Genomic DNA, 22962 nt, shown 5'->3' on the forward strand with positions numbered 1-22962 from the left:
GATGAAGCTCGACCGTCGGTTGCCGCGGCCTTTGCTGGCCGAACCGGCGTCCCATCCGACGCCAGCTATCCCCCCGCTCCACGTCCCATCGTCGTCCGGTGCCAGCTACTCCACGTGCGTCGCTGCTCCTCCCCCCCGCTCTGGTGTCACGCCCTCCGGCGCGTGTGCTGCAACAGCGCGAGGAAGAAGAACACCTGGCTGGGCCGGGCTGAGGTAGAAATGGGCCGAGGAGGCCCGAGAGAGGGTTTTTTGTCTGTTTTTCTTGTTTTTTCTGTTTTTTTCGTTCATTATTATTATTATTTTTATCCGAAAAGATAAAATAAAATAAAATAAATATAAAGTAAAAATAAAGTAAAACCTAATTAATTAAAAGGAAATTTTAGGCGTCAACACCAGCTATTGTTACCATCCAAGTAATCTTCAACTCCAAAGAAACTTCTTGGTGCTAAATGAGGCTGTTCAGACAAATAGAGACGAGCTTACCAGCCAGCACTATCTTAGGAAATGAAGGACCTAGGAGAGCACTATAAAAATCAAAAACAAAAAACTAAAGTCTTAACCACTAAACATGGTCACCTAAAAGCCAACATGCGTACAATATCCGTACACAGTTCGATTACGGATAAAGCAACCCCACATTCAATTGATTATCTGCTCAACCATTATGCTGCACCAGTAATATTATCAAGGAAATCACAGAGAGAGGACATCGCAAACTTTTAAAAGAATCAGATATTCAATGAATTCACCTGCCCACTCTGGATACCACATGTCGGCACAAAGACACCATGTCGAGAGGCATCAACACCACGCACTAGAACACTATCAGTGCACAGGTTGTGAAAACCTTGCTTCAACCTCTTGCTACAGGAGACACCTTTCCAGCATCTAAAAGCAGCCACTTTGATCATAGCTGCATAATAATTGTCTGCTAAAAGAAGATGGATGAAACTAAACCTCCTCTCATGTACATCCATAATGTTCCAAAAGCTGGAGTCGATGCAGACACCATGTAAAATTGGAGAAATATATGTGAAGCTATGATAGCCAACAGAATGCTCTTATTCAAGAATCTAGAAGGTAAATGTTTCTACAAAGCCAAAACAAATCTGATTCTGCTATTGGAACAAATAGTTACAATTATCTATATGTAATTGGCAAATGAACCAACACTACATTCTGCATATTCTCAATACAATGTCAAAGATGTCAGTATATTTCCATTAGGAGTAGTGCATACAAACAAGATCATGCTCAAGGAGGGAAAATCAGTCAAGATAAACTTCAGTATCGATGCTACTGTTAATCAGAGACTGAACTACTGCTCTGATTTTTCCTTAAAACTTGTCCCTCTCTCTTGGAGTATAGGAAGCAGTGCACACATTAGCTTCCCTCGCCTAGTTTGCCAAAATCTGCCTTCGGCCAAACATGCCGATATGTCCAATCGAGACATCAGCACGTCTCTAATGTCTTTAGAATTGGTACCTGCAACAGCGCCCTGCTTGCTCGTGACCCTGCGAGTGAGTGAAGTAGAGACGAAGTGCTTGGAGATGACAACATCTATCGTGAACAGCTCCATGTAGGCTATGTTGCGCGGCCTGAAGGACATGCGCTTATTTGGATTCTTGGACTTCATGCCCTTTTGGTTAGTGCATGCCACTGTTTTCATCATCCAAATAGTCCAACTCCAGAGAAACTTTTGCCTAAAAGCCAATACTCATACAAAATATCTATACAATTCGACAAATTTTAGAGTAACCCCCACATTCAATTGATTATTTGCTCAACCATTCTTCTACACCAGTACCATTATCAAGGAAATGACATAGAGAAGACATCCCAAGCTAGCAAAAGAATGATAAATTCAATGAAGCACCTACTGTGAATACCAATGTCGGCACAAAGACACCATGTCCAGAGGCATCGGCACCGTGCACTAGAACATTATTAGTGCACACGGTGCACAAATCTTGCTTCAACATCCTACAACAGGAGACACTTTCTAGCAAATGAAAGTAGCCACTTCGATTGTAGCGAGCATGACACCTGACAGATAGAAACGTTGTCCATAAGACACTCATCAAATTTGACGAGAGAAGTGGGCAAGCACACAGCTCCATATAACAAAACCTCACAATCTTCGAGGCTGCCCTAACAGAGGCTATGCCGAGCAATTCATCGAACACTTGGAATGCAAGGGTGAATAAGTGCTCAAAAGCCCCTAATTATCGAATCGTGTGACAATTCCTTTAAAACCTCGTCGAACATTCTTTTAAGAATGACCGACCTACTATGAGCCAATAAAGAATTTGAAGAACGCAAATTTCTTCCTTTTGCCACCAGATTCAGATAGACATAATTAGGCACACGGATTTACCTGTCTTGCTAAATTCGGAGTGGATCGTTTCAAGCCGATAAGGTTTGGATAGTGGTATTAAGGTCGCCTTCCCAACGTCCTTCACCATCCTCTTCAAAGAGGAGTACTTTATCTAGGTTTGGTGTCCTCAAGGCACCCTTGCAGAATATATTCATCTTGGGGCACTTCATGATGACGATACGCACCAACGATGGGAATCTAAAGGTGCAATTAGTGGGGGAGAAGCTCTCAAGGCTTGGTAAATCGTTAAGTATCAACTGTTGCAGCTTTTGGAAAGAGATCTCCTCTACTCCGTTTCCATCATCTGTCACCATGTCTTCCATCGCACCACAATTTTCTAGGGTTAGCCAAGTAAGATGCACCAGACTTGTCACTGCTGAGCAAGTGCCAATATGAACTAAACCAGCGCAACCCCGGTACTCCTAAACTCGTCAATCTTTGGAATGAAGTCGGGATGGAAGCACAATTGATAAACTCGGGCATTCCCCAATCCACAGAACTTCAATCTGTTTCAGAATTTCAGCAATCAAGGAACCATCTTTCCAAACTCGCTTCAGGTTACACAACCTATCTAGGTTAAGTTGCCTCAGATTTTGCAGTGCCTGGAGAGGCTTTTCCATGTTAGTTAGTTCTCCACAGGGAGTTGCTACCCCATGTCTAGACGAATCTTTTGGAAATATCTCCTCGAAGGAACTACATCTCACAGTAAGCATTTCTAGATTGGGGAATCTGTGGAGAAGGAAGTTGGAAAGAAAAGCGACATTTTCATCATGGTAGCATGCCAAAGTCAGCTCTCTAAGATTGTGGAAGACGTAATGCTGCGGCATCATCGCAGCATCCTCCCTTGCTAATGTCAATCCTTCCAAGTGTGGAATGACCTGTGGGAGGGAATCCGTTTAATTAGGCCACCAAAAGTTCAATGACTAAGATGTCACTTATGTTTAGGAAGAACAAGAGACACAACTTTCCGGAAGCAGACAAGCGAGCATTGATCACCATTATACGAGAAATGATTGTTGTTAGTGGTGTGCCCAATTTTTTTTTTTTTCTGGGTTGATGTGGTGTGCCTAATTCAATCACAATATATTTTGTGAATTTGGATAAAGAAAGTTATTAGTTAATGATACTTTGGCTATTTCAATTGTCAACTAATCAAATTCAAAAGGCAAATTAACATTTGCTTGTTTTAACAAATCATGTTATTTTTATAGCTAGTATGTGTGTTTCAATAGTAAGATGTTGTATTAATGTTGTGCATTGTTTTCGAAGCTATAGTTCTCTTATCTATTTTACTATAGATCATTAGTAGCATATGGCTTCAACTATATGTAACTTTGAGAAGAATGCATTCAAACTCAACAAATGATTGGCCAAAAAAAAAAAAGAAAAGAAAAATTGAAATGATGGGGACATGGGTGAAAAAGCAATAAAACAAGATAAAGATTATAGTTCCAAATTTCGATGGAAAAAAGAGTAAATAATGAAAACAAGTTGTTCATTCTTACAAAAGCGAAATGAAACATCAGATGACCAAGTAAACAAACCAAAAGTACATAACCCCAAATAAACGGATGTTTTTAGCGTTCCGTGTAGTTAAAAATGAACCTAATTTCGTGTTGGTATATCACTAATATACCTCTCAAATTAAGTTTGGTAATTTTGATTGAATGTTTGTAACTTAAAAAGTGTTGGTCAACCATAGGAATAAACGTTAGTAGATTTTTAAAATAATTGGTGATCTGGAAAATATAAAGATATATAAGTACTTTTCAAGATCTATAAGATAAAAAGTTGGTCAATGAATCAAATCCATTGGTATCTTAATTTGATGATTGTTGGTACATCAATTAGATTTTCATTTCAAATTTCAAATTAAAGTTAGTAATTTGAGAGGCATTGGCTTGTCACAAGAATAAATATTGGTTGATTATTAAAGTAATTTGTAATTTTGGTTGGAAATGTTGGTACTTTCCAACCTAACAATATAATAAGGTGGCAAGTAACTAAATTAGTTTATATTTTATAGAAAATGAATGTTTTGAAAGATATTTTCCTAAAAATGATCGCTTATATCGCTTGATAATAATTAGTCAATGAAATTTCTTTTCTTCATTGTCGACGACAATTTATATCTAAATAATTTTGTGAACTATGAAAATATTTCTCGTTCATTTATTTTTGTAAGCAATATAAGTGATCATTTTGCCAAAAGTATTTTGCATAAATTCTATTTTTGGTGAAAGGAATGGAGCCTTAATGTGACTAATATTGGTAAACCAATCAAATTAATTTTGGTAAATTTAAATAAAGTTAGTAATGTCAAATATGTTTGAGAGCCACAAGAATAAAAGTTGGTAAATTATTAAAGTAGTTGGTGATTTGAAAGTAGAAGAAAAAGTTTGTCCTTTTTTAAGCCTATTGATACGTGTGATCAAATAAGCAAGTTATCCGTGTGCATGACGATTACCAACCATGTTTAAGATGTTGGAGGATGGAAATTTGTTTTGTAGTTAAGCTAACAATATGCCAAATGACCATAATAACTTTTTTTTATTTTATAATTCTGGTGGATGGGGTTGGTCAAATTAAATTAAATAGGTAAATCTTATTCACAAGATATGAGTAGCTCATTAGAAGCATCAATATCTATGTAAGTTAATTTGATAAAAAGTGTTTTTCTTCAAAGTAAAAGTTGGGATCAATAGATTTATATACCAAAGAATATGAGTTGGAAATAATTAACTACAGACAATCTTTAAATTTCTAAGCAATTCACAAGTGTGGTTAGGCAAGTCTCAACAAGCATGAAATGTTTGACAATTTCAATTTCCCATAGAAAATAACAATGCACCAAGAGCTATGCACATAAACCAATGAAGACAATAGCAAAGAGCTAGAATCATTAATAAGGGTAATACCTTTTCAAAAGAAAAGAGTGCATATTTTTTCTCACTGGTAGTTGTACCTTGGCAGCTTGGGAATTCACAAGCAAATGAGAATAACCTCATCTTGCTACAATGGCTCACTCGCAATTGTTCCAAGAGTGGCCATGCTGAAGTATGACTATGTTGGTAGAAGCTCCTAAGTTTCGGTGACCTAAATACAGATAAGTTGGTTAATTGTGGAAAGTAGAGATCACCTGTACTCATCCCTACTTCGTCTTCCTCAGCGATAATTTCCTCCACCCCACAATCCATTATTGAAAGTTCTTTGAGTTGTGCCATATTTTTTGCCATCGAGCTTGGAAATAAACTTTTGAGACTCTCACACTTGATGACCTCTATGCACTGTAAGCATCCAAAGGTAAGACCTCCTTGAGGAAGTCCACTCCACACGTATTTCATTTTTGGGAGCCGCGTCAAAATTAATTCTCTCAATTGAAAAGTATTTGTAGAACAAGCTTCGCTAAATTCAAACTCTTGGACTTGAAATACCACTTCCAAGGATCCACAATCGGTCACAATTACCTTCTCTAGGTTTTGAAATCTTGTGATCATATTATAAGATGAAAATATGGATACAAGTTTCTCACAATACTCCACTACCAGTGTCTTCAATTTGCCAAAGATATTTGAATCAAGATCATCAAGCCATATCTTCTCCATGTTATCCATGTGTAAGAACTTCATTGACTCCATACTAGGAAACTCAACCTGCTAAATTTAATTAATTAGAGCCAATTCTCTATTCCCTCAAAAAAGAGTATACTTTAATTATAAGAACAAAGAAAATCACAAGATGGACATTATCAAAGAATAGAAAGAAAAGAAGACTAGATGTGCGTTATTTCTTTTTAGCAAATGCCACCCCCTAAAATTCATTCTCCTGTCATATAATTTTAAAGTAGAAAACATAAATTTTTCTAATATATATCAAGCATTATGTTTAAGCAGTAGCATAACCATAGCCTTCTTAATTAAACAACCATATTCATTTCATGTATAATTTGTTTCCCATGATCCTCAAATTTAGCCTATCTTAGATTCCGCTCATTATGGCACTAAAAAACACAATAGCTAATATACAATCCCATTTCTTTGAAGTGACAACGACAAAATAGAAACCAATTCACACAAATCAATGCTTCATGGTTTCTTGGACTTCAAAGGTTCTCCAACAAAGTATAGACTCAAAGAAAACACATCAAATACCGAAGAAAAAAATCCAACAAATCACTAGCTGATTTCTCTTTATAAGTTTGTTATTCGAAATTATCATGACTGAGGATATTAATCTTGATTTATTTTTGTTAATAGTTGATCACTATTATTAAAGTTGCCTATAAATATAAGGGTTAATACCCTAAAAAACCCTAAACTGGTACACTTGTGACAAATTTACCCCAAACTATTTTTTTGACCACCAAAAACCCCAAACTGGTATATCTTTGACAAATTTACCCCAAACTGGTACATTTGTGACAAATTTACCCTATGTTGGTTTTCGTTAAATTTTATTATCAAATTATTAAGTTAAATGACACGTGACGGTTAACCGGTATACCAATTTAGGACTTTACGCTCCGTTTATCACAGTTTACAATTTTTATGATTTTTTTGTGGTATTAATCCAATTTAGCATAGGGCATATTTATCAAAAATTTACCAGTTTAGGGTTTTTGCAGTCGGATAAATTAGTTTGGGGTAAATTTGTCATAAATTTACCAGTTTGGGATTTTTCATGGAAAAAAAAAATAGTTTGGGGTAAATTTGTCACAATTGTACCAGTTTGGGGTTTTTCATGGTATTAACCCTAAATATAAACCAATTAAATATTTTTCTTTAGTTATAATGATGAATTGATTTGAATCATTTGATAACTAAATTTGCCTATTTGACGTATCTTTTTCCCCGGTTGACTTGGCCTTTCTATCTCTTTCATCTCTATTTAGTTTCTCCGTCTTTTTCTTGTTATATGATTTTCCTCCACTTTCATCGAATCTAAACCTAACTTTCTTCACGCTTTCGTTCCACATTAGTTGGCATCAGATCTAAATTTGTTCTTCATAAATTGGTCATTGAGCTAGATCTCTTCAACATTAATTGGTATCAAAACTTCACTTTAAATATGTATTATCATTGTGCAAATATTCTAGACCAAGGACCAAGTCTATGGTACTTATTTTAGATGTTATGCTTGCAATTCTTATCTGATATGCTCATGAAAATATATGGCATTCATGCCTATTGAAACTTCAGCTACCATGCTTTGCTAATATGTAGCCACTCTATGTTTGGTAAATTTTCTCTTTGAATAATGTCACAATATTATTACCTTTGATATATCGAAATTTGAAAAGAGTAGGTATCAAGATTATTATGTCGATTGGTATGGAAATTATTATTATTATTATGATTATCATACTATTCTAATAATCTTGAGAGCCAGGAGCAACCTCAAATTGCATTTGTTTGTATTAATTTACGACTTAATTACACCAACTGAAAGGTTCAGGACTCGATTGTACTTTTTGATAAAGGTTTAAAAGTTCATTGCACCAATTGAAAAATTTATAACTTGATTGCATTTCATAAATATGTTTTAGGACCCATGGAATGATTTTCCCATAGCAATATTTAAAATTGACTTCAGGAATAGCGACAAAATGACTCCTAAAATTTATTCCAGTTTGGCATGTTTAAGAACTAAAACTTTTTTTTCCCGTTTATTGGTAAAACTTGTTCCAATTAAGCATTTGAGTCTTTCCATTGCCCAAATTAGTTTCAGGAGGACAAAAAGTGTATATGACATTTTTCATCGAATTTCCCCCTCTTTTTTTTTAATTGTAAAGATGTGGTGCTACTATGGTGATGCCACATTAAAAAAGGTGACAAAAAATTTAGAAAGTACTTATAAGAAAACAAGGCGGGAGAAGGGGGGTCTTAGGGCTTTTGCATTGGCGACGGTCGCAACCATCTCCCAGGTCACAGATAGGGCACCCAGCATCCTTGCTAGGCCACCAGTTGCCAAACTTGGCTCCTCACCACCACGTGAGTGAGCACACTTGCCCTCATTCAAATTGGCAAGGGCGATAGTAGGCCACCGGTAGTGGCGCTCTCTAAACAGCCTTTCCCCTTTGACCAGCGATCTCTCATAAGACTTTTCTTTTATTTCCAGTTTCATATTAATGCTGATTTTTTTCCCTAATTTTTATGTGGAAATAGTGAAATATCACCGTTTGTGCTCGAGGAAGCTCCATCACGGTGTCAAAGGCCATGCAGGACAGAAAAATGATAAAAATGCAGAATTTCTCCACAAAAAATGGACAGACTTAACAAGTCTTGAAATGCATCGATTGTGCAAATTTTAGAACTTAAGTGCCAAACCAACACAAGCTTTAGAACTTGTAGTGTTATTAACCCTTGATCTTATGTTGAATAATATTTAAATTTGAGATGACATTTTAGCATTGTCTAGGCTCTAATTAATTAAAACTTGTCAATTGAAGCTTAGCCTCTAATTGATATTTGTACTTCAGCTATAATTTTGTCTAAGACTTGAAAAGGAAAGGAGAAAATTATGAAGTTTTTGAAACCTATGAAAAATTTTTGATATACATTTCGGCATGTTTATATTAAAGAAGTAACTTTGAGATGTTTCTTATTGAGGTCAAAGATTTGTAAAAGAAAATGATAAGTTATCATAAGTGACCCCACAGACCCTTAACATTGTCTTCGCTCAAACCATCAGGATAACAAACTAGATATGCCATAAAAGAAGAATGAGTGCAAACCTTTTCGACGAGTAAAAGCGGTTGTTGTGTTGGAACGCTGCCCTCTAATTTTCTACAATTAGCATCTCCTAGAATCACCTTCACAGCTTCGCAATCTTTGACGGTAAACTCTTTCAAGGAGGGCCACTCTGAAATATGCTTCCCTTGACAGAAACTTCTGAGTCTTGGCATGCTGTGAAGATACAAAGTTACAATTTGAGGAATTACAATTTTGTCGGTTTCTTCTTCAGGTTTCTCCTCTTCTTTGGCGACAATGTACTCCATCTCTCCACAGCCATTGAGACCAAGATATCGGAGTTGTCCTAGACTTTTTGCCATAGATGTTGTAAAAAGGTTTCTCAGACGTGGGCACTTCTCAACAGTCAAAGACTCCGCATGGTGAAGTAGCCTTCTCCACATGAATGAAGGAATCACATTTATTAGGTTGTGACACTGCTTCACCTTGAGGACCTTTAGACAGCAAAAGGACTCCACAAGGATTTTATTGTTCCATAGTTCTTCTTGGTGAACTCCCTCGATGTTTAGCTCTTCTAACTTTGGAAATGCAAACTACAAATGTACATAGATAAATGAAAAATACGCAAAATAGCTTAGGACCAAAGCATTAATGGCAAAATAATATAACAGATAAGATAAATCGGGATATGATACCTTCTCATCAAATAGAGGATGTAAACCATCACCAGCACAACTCTTTGAACTAAAACAAATCAAATTCTCAAGGTCACCAAGCTTGAGTATGCTTAAATTACGAAACTTGAACGTCTCGATAGTTTTCCCTTTTCCTTCTTCCATTGCAATTATGCCCTTCATATTATTGCAACAGGAAACATCAAGCACCGCAAGTTTATCAAGAGTTCTGGCCGTGGCACTTGAGAAGAGATATGGCAAACTATGACAACGCCTTACGCTCACTTGTACCAGACTAGGAAACGCTGATATTACTATGCAGCCACTCTTCAAAATGTCTCTCAGCCTTGGTAGATTTAGCAACTTCATTTTTTCTAATGAAGAGAGGACCAATGGCTTTTGCCTTTCATTAGAGCTGAGAGTTACTGTATCAAATAATGCTTCCAAGGAGGGACACCCAACCACCTCAATTTTATTTAGATTATGCAACCTATCCATTAAATTTGATGGAAAAACATGTGACAAATTTTCACAAAGTTCAACAGTGAGGGATGCAAGTTTGTAGAAGGATTGTCCATGGAGTTGATTATGCCATATCCTCTTTAATTGGAACATGGAAGAAAGCTTCAATTCCTCCAAGCTTGGAAAAAGAACCTGCATAAAAACATTTTATATGTAGAATGACTGAGATTTTTGGTATAGAATTGTATTATGCCAAAATTTGTGGGCAACTTTGGGAATGATCCCCAGCGAGTTAGCTTTTCCACTGCCAACTGCCAAACTTGAATAATGATCAAGTTTCTGCTAAATTGCGTCTCTGACAAGAACTAGAATAATGAATGACAAAAAGTACTATAGATGCTTACCTTTTCATTGAAGAAGCCTGGCAAGGATAAGCCAGAGTTTATATGATCAAATGCTTGTTGTAATCCCGTGTTAGATGTGATCGACCATTGCCTTTCTTCGAATGAAGAGAATGTCATCATTTTGGGGCACTGAGATATCGTCAATTTTGTTAAGGATGGACAATGAATACAATACTTTCGATAAGAGAATGTCTTGAGATTTGGTAATTCCTCAAGAGACAAGGAGGTTAACAAATGAAACTCTAAAGTATCGCTGGTTGCAGCTTCCTCCAATTCTTCTTCTTCCACATCAATAATTTCCTCCAGTAGCTTACAATTTGCTATTTCTATTTCTTTTATTTGCTGGAGTGCTTTAGCCATGGAATAAGAAAAAAGAAACCTTAGGTTCTCACAATTTTGCACCTTCAATGCCTTTAAGTTTCGAAAACACATTGTTCTTCGTGGATTTTTATTCCATATGCATCCCAAACTTGGTAAGTCACTCAGGGTTAATTCCCTCAGTCTCGATAGAATCTCAACTTCCTTACTGCATGTCAGTCCTTCAAGGTCGAATACTTCTCTTATCAACTGACATCTTTCAATAATCATGGTTTCCAAACTCTGTAGCTTTATTAGCTGCAAAGGGTGAATAACCTCCCATTATCTCATAGTAATGCTTGTAACCAGATATACAAGTCGTGAGTGATGTTACAATTAAAGAAATAATCTCATACAATAGATTTAAATATAATGGAAGAAGAAGCAGAGTAGTGATTTTTGAATTTTACACTATTGTTCTTTAGAATTTATCAACTTTACACTAATCATTTAGCTGTTGTATATCTGGACTTTACTGAATGTATTTTAATAAGAGAGAATTTAAAGTCCTTGAATTATTGAGGTTATTAAGGTTACCTTCAGATTTTGTGCTTTTTACCTAAATTATTTTAATTCATGGCATAGGCTCAATTGATGTTTTAGTCATCGACTATGATTATATATAATACGTCAACCGAATTATTTTCTTCCGAATAGTCGTGAGCTTATTTGACAAACAGAGAAAAAACTATACTTTTAGTTGATTTGCAGATGCAATTTGAGCCTGCCACATTTTCTGAAGTATTTTAAAGAAAATCCTATTATCGAAAGATTGAAAGAAAAAAGTTATTGTAAATTATGAGAGAAATGCCAAAGCAGTCAAAAAAAATTTGTTGTCCCCATGCATAGCACTACAAGATCCATTATTCTCTAAAATCGATGTTATATGCTACATTGGCCGAAAGTAATTAAAAAGAAAAAAGAAAAAAAAGGTTCGTCCCTGTGAGATCCATGGTTGGCCATAAAAGGATTTAATTGAGCGAACAGCACCATATGGGCATCGAAGTCAATTTCATTAGAGGATTTAACTTACCTATATAAGCACCTAAGATGCAGTTCCTTATCAAATAGCAAAATTATATGGCAAATTTTATTTATGTAGCCAAGAAAATGAATTACTTAATTCAACAAATGATTTTACTCGAGCATCATGCTTTTGTGTTTAGGCTCACGTGATAAACATAATGTTAAAAAATAATTTAAAGAAGGGCTTCCTTTTAAAAAAAAAAAAATTACTAACAAAACAGTTAAACGAATTGTTAAATCAAAGCGACGGTGCAAAAATAAATGCTAGATGTGTTTCTAGTTAACACTATCAAGGAATATTTTATTAAAAAAAGAAATATAAACATGTGCAGGGCACATAAATTCTACTGGTAACATTAGAAAAGTGGTTGGAATAAAGATTTATGGTAGATTTTATCACCACGAAAGGTCCATAGCTTACATGAATTAGAACAAAAAAATTAATTATCTAACTAAAATCTTATTGATGTACTAAGATAATAGTTCAGTCATTTAACACCTAAGAGTATTAAAAATTTTTATATAATGGAACTGTGTGTAGAAACACAATTTTGCAATGGTCCATTCAAACACCACAACTCTTTACAATCATTGGGGAAAAAAAGCAACTTTATTGTCTCAACTAGTCTAACGCTGATGTACTTAGGATTGTGATTGCAAAATTATAAGTAATTGATCTGGATATTATTTGACACATAGTCAGTGTAGTTAAATTCACCTATTGAATGTTTATTTATTTCTTTCTTTCATTTTAAGCAAGCGGATATAATATGACTCTACATTTGTCCATTCATTATTAAATAGAATTCATAAAAATTGTAAAGGTCGTATATACTTCCTTCAACTTATGAATATATCCATAAATGTTTATGTATCTTATTCGATTTTACCATTAAGCAATAATAAGGTTCCAGATTATTTGAAAAAACATATAAATCGCACAGTGCTTCTTTAACTATGTTGATAACATTACACAAATAAAGAGATGCAATTAACTACTGTATAAATGTTTTAATAATTCACATATCACATAGCAATTTCATATTAAAAAAATTAATTTATTGTTTGTCTCTAGAAATCTAAATCTCAAAAACCGATTCTTTATCCAATTTTTCTCCGTCCTATTATACTCTCACATTTAAAATCCATGCATAAAATCTAAACAACAAATTATATACCTGTTGCCCGTCAAAGAAATCAACTGAGAGGTTTGCGGTTTTATAGAAGCTTGTCATATTTGGCAAGTTTCTTAATATCAGCCTACGCAAATTACAAGACTTCACATTGGGGTCATATATTTCATCTTTGTCAACCTCGACATCTGCCACAATTTGCTGCATTAAGTGGCATCTGCTTATTTCAATCTCTTCAAGCTGGGATAATAATCTCATCATGGACGAAGGAAACAGATGTTTGATTTCACTACAGTTGTCCACTTTCACAATCTTTAATTTGCTGAAGGATTCTAGGGCAAGACAGCTGCCACAAATCTTCTCAAATTTGCCCATATTCTCAAGAAACAAAGATACCAATCTCGTAAATGCAGTGCACTGGACATTGTTCGTGGGGTGAACAACATAATGAAATGAGGGGCTATTTTGCACGTGAAGATATTTCAATTCCTGGAATCCTTCAATGCATAAATCGTGAATACTATCATTGCCATCTTGCAATCCATCCAAGTGGAGATCTTGTGTTCTCTGCAGACATTTTTGCACCCACTCTTCGAAAAGAAGATTGCCCAAATCCAGCTTGAGCTTTAAAGTTCTAGATTCTTTATATTCAACCGACCAATCCCAAAAGCCCCCAATTTGGATTTTATACTTGTTCAGTTTCCCAAACGGCAAGTCTCTCGGGAGATCGGCAAAATGAGGAATGACAATGTCCAAAGTGCTCAACTTATTCATGTTTTTTAACTCAATCAGACTGGCGTTTCTTCGCGGTGCTTCATCTTCAACCTCCCACCGATCAAAACTGTCGGCCATATACAATTCTTCTAAATTAACCAAGCTTCCGAGCACATCAGGTTCGATAACTTTGAGCCTAGTGCAACTTTTTAAGTTCAAAATTCTCAATTTTGTTAGTTCACCTATTTCTTTAGGCAGCCGAGCAATTGTTGATCCACAGAGATGTAGGATCTGCAATGCTTTCAGCTTTCCAAGAAGAGTCACATCCTCGAGATGGCAACTGGCAAGACTAAGCGACTTGAGGTTCTCAAGGAACTCAATCGACGAAGGTAGAGAGGTGACAGATATTACTCCTAACTCCATGACTTGGAGCTTATGCATAGATTCGAAAAATGAATCAGGAATTTTGAGGGACAGGTTGCAGTCGACTAACAGAAACATCCTCAAGTTTGGACAGTCCAATTTTTCGGGAAGCTCATCAATGCTAGCACGAAGGAAGGATATCACAGTGCATTCTCTAAGCTCAGCCTTTGACCAATTTTTAAACCCACAATCCTCCCTCCCGACCAAGGCCTTCCATTCTGTGGAAGCAATAGAGATGGCCACGTCATTGACTATGTCATGCATTCTGACTTTTACAAAGTGATCACTATCTATATCTTTTTGCTAGAATTATCACTATCTAGTAATAAAGAAGAGTTGCATAGACAATCTAGATCCATGTTCAACCTATCTCTAGCGTCTCCGATGGTCTTGCTGAAATTGTTAAATAAACCCAAACCCAAGCCATAGACCAAGATATCCACCTCTTCCCATCCATGTGATAGAGCACAAACCAAGAACAAGGATTGGATCCTCTCGTCTTTTAAGTTTTTGTAGTTTAGTTCCACGAGTGATTTTAAATCAGACCCTGCTATCGTCAAAGCATTCCTCCATGCAGCCAAATTTCCGCTCCTCAACCTTTTTGCCAATGAAATTATAAAAAGTGGGAAGCCTCCGCAATTCTTGACCACTCCATCTACCAGGGGTCTAATCTCAGGATCATAAATTATGTTCCCCAATATCCTTTCAAAAAGTCTTCTTGCTTCCCCATCGTCCAACTCCTTGAGGCGGAATTCTTGGTCAGAGACCATGTCAATGCGTAAAACTTCTCTGTTTCTAGATGATAGCAATAGCTTGCAACCTCTCACTTTATTACCATCACCACAAGGAATTCCAACATCTTTCAATTCTAGCTTCTTCCACAAATTATCCAAAATTATGAGAATTTTTTTCTCTCGGTCACACTCTAACCTCTCACGCAAACGATCGGCTCTCCCACGAGCAGTTTCCACATTCATTAGCTTTAGGCCTAGAGCATCAGCAATTTCTCCTTGGATTGTTTTTAAATCTGGATTGCGTGATACATTTGCTGTGGCAACCACATCAAATTGCTTCTCTTTCTTAACTTGCTTTTGTATGTCCTCCAAAAGCTTGGACTTGCCAACCCCACCTGGTCCATACACCCCAACCACACAGATTTTGTCATCAATTATAGCCTTCATTACATCCTCTGTGATTGAAGCCCTCGACTCCAGGACATCTTCTTTCTTGTCAACAGATCTTGCAGCGGAAGTGGTAGCAACGACAATTCCTATCGGAGGATTCTCATAGTAGACCTTCTGGAAGTTATTATTTTCACTTTCATTATGGAGTTCCCGAATGACTTGAGTCATCTTCTTCACCTTCTTGCCAATAGGATGGCGCACCATGGGGTTGGGAAGCCACCCACGGAAGCAAGCATTTTTTGCACTTCCACCATGTTTTAACAAGTCTCGTGCGTCCTTAGCCTTATTCTCCACGTTTTCCAACCAATTCTTAATATCAGTGTGTATAGGTTTTCCATCATACAAGGCTTCATCGACAGAGTGCTGCACCCTTTCCCTAGCAGCCTCCAGCTTCTCAACTTCATTTTTGAGATCTTCGACGTAGCTCATGTAGTGCAGCACGTACCCAAATTGGCGTCCAATGGGAGCAAACAGGCACTCACCTAGTTTCGACGCAACGGAGCTAGCAAATGCCTCGGCCATAATTTCTTCTTTAATGTCTAGAAATTACTTTTTCCCCTCCTCTTTTGTGTCTGTTGTTGCCACCAATTATTAATTGCTAAAGAAAATCCGTGCGAAGGAAACTGAACAGAGAGCAGAACAAATCACTCGCGATGTATGAAAAGAAAGGAAGAGCAAAGTGATAAACAATGTGAACAACGAAACAAAACCGAAGACGAGAGAGAGAAGCACAGTGCATGTAAAAAACAGAAAACGTACAGTTACTGCACTCAGTGCCCCCAAGCAACACGTTACTGGTCTACGTGGACAATTTGCAGATGATCGTACGTGGAAAAGCAGCACGTTACCGGTCTACCGAGAAAATATTGGGAAGAAGTGAAGGAAAAAAAGAAATAAAGTTTTAAAAAATAAAATAGAAAATTTGCTAAAATATTATTGAAAAGTGTTCACGTTGACGCTGCCTGCGGGCGTCCATGTCATGGTTGGATGAATTGAATTATCACAAATACAAAAGATTTATAATTAGCAAAAAAAAAAAAGATTAAATTGACACAATTTTAATAAATTTAAAATTTTTTGGGTAATTTTTCTGTAATCATTTCCTAACTTATGCTTCAAATTATTTTCTTAAACTCAATCAAAAGGCATTATTCACTAATGACCATGCTTTTGTGAAAATTATGGTGCGGGGTGGTCCGGTAATCTAAGACTGTCTCTGCAAAACCTTTCCATAAGAACGACTTTTGATTAATGAGCAATAAGTTATAAGGCTAGCCATAGGATTCCCCATTCTCGCTTACAAACGTGTGGAAAGAGACTAATATTACATCATCACCATTTACATTTTCTCACATTAGTGTGCATAATAAAATAAATTTATTTCTTAATTACGCTATGTACGAAATTCTAGAGGCAAAAATCTGAGAATGAGCGTTAAAATAGGAATAGAGTAAGACTGACCAAAAAAAAACGGCTCATAGTTAGGAACTTCCATTATTGTTGTAATTGATAACAAGGCTATTTTATTTGACCATATGGAATGTGAAGCTTCTATTAGTTAATTTGGCACTTTTCACAAGAAGTGATTAAACCACTTCCCTTAAATCCAAAAAAAAAAAAAAAAAAAAAAAAATTGTTTGAAAGTCCACTGAACAAACCAATCTATGGCTCCCTATAAATTTTGCCTTTTCTTATTAGGGATAAGTACATTAGAAATCCTAAAACTTGTGACAAAAATTCAATTAAGTCTTAAAACTTGTTACGGAAGTGTAATTGACTCATTAAACTTTCAAAAAGTACAATCAAATCTTAAAACTTGTCAAATTGATCCAATCCATCCTTCTGTAAATTGCACTTTGTAAAAGTTTTATGACTTGATTGCACTTTGAAGATATGTTTTAGGATTTGATTTCATTTTTTGAAAATTTTAGAACTCAATTGTTCTTTCATGATAAATTTTAGAACTTCTAAGACAGTTATCCCTTCTTTTTAGTATTAGTAATTTCATTTGGAAGCATTTGTTCATTGAATGCACATATGAGGCAAAAAGAACAAATGCCACATTGACACTTGGGATAAAAAGAAGTATTTAATGATTCACAAAAGAGGTCATGTATCAATTGTCAATGATTGGCCCCGGTTTAATAAACTCACCCGTGAGAGGGAGAGTATCCGGTGCACAGGTGAAGTGGAAGATAAAAGAAAATCTCACACTACACACTTGGAAAGAAAAGGATCGTAGCAATTGATAATACTTTCGGAGGAAAGAGGATCAACCAAAAAAAATGGATCATGTGGACAGGCCCAAATTAGACGGCCTGATGACATCATATATAAGAGGGTTATCAACACACGCTCCTCATAATTATATTCTACATTTAAATAAATGCATCAAATTAATGGGCAAATTCAAGATTTTACTATCAATTGTATTAAGAAAAATGGACATGTACCTTTTTTATTCATATAATTTAAACAAAGCTAAAGGTTCTTTAACCTGATTTAATAAACAAATTTTTGTATATAGTCATATCCTCGCAATTCTATCACATTTTTTCTTAGTATCATTACTCATTAGTGAAGATGAAGCTCAAACAACCCATCACAAAATCCTCAATCATTACATGATATGTTGTTTTAACATACTAGATTCTTTTTTTCTCCAATTCATGCAATAGATTAAACCATCAAAATGTTACATTTATCATATTTAAATTTTTGGGAGTCAAACAATTTTAAGTTGCATCTTTTATTTATAACTTGTCACTATTGATCCTAAATTAATTTTGATGATTCCAAAACTCTTTTCGTATATTTATAATCGTTACAAATTATTTGGAAATGTTTTCTGCAAGTTTGTGCAAGTTGGAAAGGGTTAAAGAAGAGCGAGCTTGTCTAAAATCATATCTGGGTACCTGGCTAAGTAATGGTGAGATAGCCAGCCAGATTGGCCAAATAAACGGCTCTACAATTTAAATTTGAATTTTGCTCGCTCAACCTCAGCCGATTTGTTGGCCATTTATGAATTTGAGTGGACATTCGAAAGTCTCAATGGTCGAAAAATTAGTCATTTGAAGTGCTAGTAACAGCTCGGGGACTGCTTGCGAGAGAAATTGTTTCCAAGGTAGCCATTGTCTCGGGCATGTGTGTAATTGAAAATACTTGCAAAATCTCTCTTGTATTCACTTTGCAAATCAACTTCTTGCGAGAGAAATTGTTTCTAAATGAATTCCCCTTGCTTGTAGAGGAGTAGTGGCTCCATTGTAAACCAACCTTTGTACGAGGTTTCAAAAATAGTGGAATGTGCATAAATCCTGAATGGTCTCGATAAGTGGAGTAGTGTCGATTTGGGTGGAACCACTATGAGTCGGCTAACCGTCTGTCTTCCTTTAACTCTTTAACTCTACACTCGCCTAGTTTTTCATATATTGTTTGTATGAAAAAAAAATGGTGGGGTAACTCGGCCAAGCACCTTAATATTTCAAGAGAATTATGAAAATCTTGGCCATTGGAAAATTATGAGTACGAACACTTGGCTTGAAACTTTTTCATGAATGAAAACGGTCTATATATTGATTTACCATACAAGTCTTTTTTAGTCAAAATGCTTTCATAACCCAAAATTAGGGGAATAATGTCAATATGTTATTTAACCTTAGAAAAAACGGAGGATCATGATGAATATTTTTTCAAAATGAGTGAGATGACATCATTGTCAATGGCTCAACTTGATGCTCGAGGGCAAGTCTAGCTTGACTCATAAGAGGAACATATTTATTATGGTGAGGTAAATTATTATCTAAGTTTTGAAAAAGAAATAAACCGTGCTAACTATTTAGCAGTTTAAAAAACACCATCGTTAACTGGGTTCGTCGTTGAAAAATCACCACAAAAATTGGTTAAAGAAATACTTAAATCGCAGATAGTTACAGCCAATTGAAAAGTGTTTCTTGAGAGAGAGAGAGAGAGAGAGAGAGAGAGATTTTAAAAGAATGGTGGTCCCTCGTTCTAGCTAAGTTGAATATGCAATTCGACTAAGCTAGGCCGAACTGCAAAAGGTCTGGAGAACTTGGCCACGATAATAGAAGTAACTGAGAGGAGCCCAAGATGAGTTGCATTCGCCTTTGAAGCTGGAAGTTGCAAAAGAGGAGGAATGAAGAATGGAGTTGTGTGGGCCATTGTTGTCCATATAGGGAACGCTTATTACTAATATTAGGTTTATAAATACCAGTTTTTTTAGGATTGTGGAGCTCTCTCTTTCGATAATCAAACAAATCTATAATCTATGTTTATCTCTACTCTTAACTATATCAATTTACTTGTCTCATAATATATTTTTTCCATACAATTATATTTTTGTTGTAATCGTTTATTTTCCTCAATATTCAGTTTCACATAAATTTGGACCCTGTCGGATCCTCACTTCGTGCACTTTTTCGAGGAATAGAACCGTGGAGTGAGGGCTGGTATGCTATTCCACCGGGTTCAACTGATCCAACAATTTATACCAACCAGTTTGAATAAAAAGAATGTGGTAAGAAGAATAAGTAATATATGTAATGAAAATTGCGAAAAAGTCACATGCGAATTTCACACCTAACATTTGTATGCTTTAAATGATATTAGATGATCTGCAATGAGTGATAATCAAATGTTGTGTTTGAGAATAAATTACCTTGGAGCAGATCAATTTGTGCCTGAGTCCCGAAAGGTGGTGCAATCGGAGGATTATCTTCACGCCTCTGCTTCAAGCTATCAAAGCAAATCTCACATAACATAAAAGGAGCCTCTCGGTGATTTCTGGTGATAGGCGATGGTGTTCTTACCGATGTGTTTCTCCTCTTAAAGCATAAGCCCTTGGCTCTTCAACAAGTTTTTGCCTTTTCTCTTGCCTCAAAGGATGATCCACGTGTGCTTGGAATCCACGCAATCTTTAAAGAGGCAATTCACTTCTTTAGCCCTCCACTTTGTCCAAAACCACAAAAACAATCCTTTCCTCTAAATTGGCAAGAATATCACCCCTATGGTAGATTCCAGAGATATTTTGGTCATTGTCTTTGGAATAGGATCGGGTGGTCACGCAAATCAAAGTGAAGATGGGCGACTTGTCAATTTCCCTCCCCATTAGTGGAAAGAATAGATACTTGCGTTAGTGTCGAAGTGTTGATAGTGGAAATCAACTTTTGACATGCTGCTCTTTGAGAGTTATGTAACGTTAGAAAAGATTATATAGATGGAAAGGGGAATAGATTTTGAGACTTGTAGATCACTTTCTTAAAAAATGTTATTATCCTCGCGGGCCCGGTGGAAGAAATTAGAGAGGAAAGCATCCAAAAAAATCTATTAATAAACCTTATGCGTAATGTTTAGAGAAAATGAACTCTCTTACCATTTTAATGTGTTTAATACCGTCCATGTACTTTTATTTTTCAATGTGGTTCCTATATATATTGCAAATCGAGATGCTGAAATGTCTGCTCTCAGTGACGTCACAGTGTTGATTGGATAATTTAAAGATAAGATGAAAATTTTTCTATTGACTGAGATAAAATTATTAGAAAGAAAAAAAAATCACAAGCACTTAGTGTGTACGAGAGAGAAGAATGGCTGAAGCTACACCGGCGATGAAAATTTAACAACATCGAAGTCTTAATTTTCAATTCATCACCGAACGAAGCAAAGGTACATTAAATTGTAATACAATATTAATGAATTTCATCTTTCTTGGGGAAGAAATATTAAAATTCTTCGTTATTTCTCATTTCTCTTCATCAAGCCCAAGCCCTCCTGCACTTAAATCGGATCTTGTGATGGATTGCGTTTCTTTGATGAGTCAATTTGCTTCTTTAAAACCTCCAGCACCAGCAAAGCAATCCTTTCCTCTGAATCGAGGACACGCAAAATCAAAGTCAAGGACACCTGGAAATGATGAGGACAGAATTCATCACCCTAGTTTTGTCCAACTTGCGCACATCCATGATTGCAAGTGACCACTTGGCAAAGATAAACGAAACACCACGACAAAACAAAATTTCTTTAAAATCTCTCCTCATAAAATTTGTGCCAAAAATTTAGAGCTAACGAAAGCATTAGTGATATATTTTTTCGATCAGTATTGTGCATATGCTTCTTTTTTACAAATGTGTTTCCTAAGACGCTTACTTACTCAAATTAGTTTTTCCGTAAAAATTGCAAATAGAAATGTGATTGCGGCTGGCATCGGTGCTGCGTCATCGTTAAATGTGGCTAGGTATATTAGATGCTAATTTAATACGTAGGCATCTCATTTTTCTGGGTGAAGCAATAATTAAAGACGCATATTTTTGTTTTACAGCCTTTTTAAATTCACAGGCTAACTTTTCTGTTGACTTTTTATTGATTGTTATCATTCTTTTAGAATTCATTAATTGGTAAAACACGTGCTAATTAAAAGTGTACCTTGCTTCGTGGCCGGGATTCAATTTTATTCTAGGTTGCGATTGCCCGCTTATTCTGGTGTTTTTATTGGTGCTGGAGAGGCCTCCTCTATTGTGGGTAAACGGAAAATTGGACCCGCTGCAAAGTCTTACTTGTCGAATATTTATTGTAAGGATTTCTAAGATATAACATCAAAACCCACCCAAAAAGTCATTCAGAAGCTTGATTATCATCACAAAATGTGGCCAGCCGCTAATCTCATATTTATCAGAAGAGAACGAAAAAGCCGAGAAAGTGGAAACAACAGATAAGCACATGTGCAGGGAAGTTTGGAGAAGTTAGAAGGAAGAGCTCATGAGGAGTTGTCCCTGCTAGCATTCGTCTTTTATTTTTCTCCGCAGTTGGCTTCGCATAAGTTTGCACTATGTTGAAGCTCCAATTCGTGCACTGTGAGGCGAGGAATGGAACCTTTGAGCGATTGGTAGCAATTTGAGTTTTTGGTACATGGGGTTTGAAGGATTTAATAGATTCTGATCAAATTTTTATCTGCCTTCTGTTAAATTAGATTGTCCCTTTTGATTTTCTCTCAAATGTCCATCAACTTTGGAAGATAAATTTACAAATCCTACTTGGATAAATATCATTTTTTTTGTCCCTGATTTTGCACTTGTGATAAGAAAATTGATTTCTTATTAAAAAGTTAGGAGACGCATCCGTGACCATGGGTATCCCTTGTTTCGTGATTGACATCATAAATGTAGTATTGTTGCTACTTATTGAGAAAACTTGACACTATGGATGATTTGCTATGATCCAAATGACACTTCCTAGAGCTTAACGGTGCTAAGTAAAATCTCTTGCTCAAGAAGAAGATATGCATTTTAATTTATTTTTTTTAGTTCAACAAGTTTGTAACAATCACCAGATATGTATTGATGTATATTTATAAAATAGCAGTTGATGCCTTGATCTAGAAGACTATGACAAAATGTGTTAAAGGAATAATCAAGCCTAAAGTTGGACTATAATTTCCAATATCTGTTTAATCATCATTACGAGAGGTTTTGAGGTAAATGGAGTCTCAACAAGTTTGGCCCTTTTA

General features: G+C 35.9%; 2 protein-coding genes across 2 annotated transcripts; both read right to left on the reverse strand.

Moving 5' to 3' along the window:
• Positions 1 to 2808: 2808 nt before the first annotated feature.
• LOC120286099 lies at positions 2809 to 14523 on the reverse strand. Its single transcript, XM_039307001.1, has 4 exons — positions 13168 to 14523; positions 9762 to 10394; positions 9111 to 9659; positions 2809 to 3255 (listed from the first exon to the last, which is right to left on the reverse strand). The coding sequence occupies exons 1-4, from the start codon at positions 14521 to 14523 to the stop codon at positions 2809 to 2811; spliced, it is 2985 nt and encodes a 994-aa protein (XP_039162935.1).
• Positions 14524 to 14549: 26 nt separating this feature from the next.
• Positions 14550 to 20284, reverse strand: LOC108956438 (probable disease resistance protein At5g63020). The gene is made up of 2 exons (XM_039307002.1): positions 20119 to 20284; positions 14550 to 16066 (listed from the first exon to the last, which is right to left on the reverse strand). The coding sequence occupies exon 2, from the start codon at positions 15963 to 15965 to the stop codon at positions 14550 to 14552; it is 1416 nt and encodes a 471-aa protein (XP_039162936.1). The 5' UTR covers positions 15966 to 16066; positions 20119 to 20284.
• Positions 20285 to 22962: the final 2678 nt, after the last annotated feature.

This window comes from Eucalyptus grandis, chromosome 2 (genome assembly GCF_016545825.1).
Source record: "Eucalyptus grandis isolate ANBG69807.140 chromosome 2, ASM1654582v1, whole genome shotgun sequence".
Lineage (NCBI taxonomy): Eukaryota > Viridiplantae > Streptophyta > Magnoliopsida > Myrtales > Myrtaceae > Eucalyptus > Eucalyptus grandis.

What these genes read in the sequence shown, in the direction of transcription:
- LOC120286099 (XM_039307001.1), bottom strand. Translation starts at nt 14,523, where the DNA reads ATGCATGACATAGTCAATGACGTGGCCATCTCTATTGCTTCCACAGAA. An exon ending in ATTTCTTTGACGGGCAACAG is followed by an intron (nt 10,395 to 13,167) that starts GTATATAATTTG and finishes GTTTTTATGCAG; the next exon opens with GTTCTTTTTCCAAGCTTGGA. An exon ending in ATCCTCTATTTGATGAGAAG is followed by an intron (nt 9,660 to 9,761) that starts GTATCATATCCC and finishes GTACATTTGTAG; the next exon opens with TTTGCATTTCCAAAGTTAGA.
- LOC108956438 (XM_039307002.1), bottom strand. Translation starts at nt 15,965, where the DNA reads ATGGCCGAGGCATTTGCTAGCTCCGTTGCGTCGAAACTAGGTGAGTGC.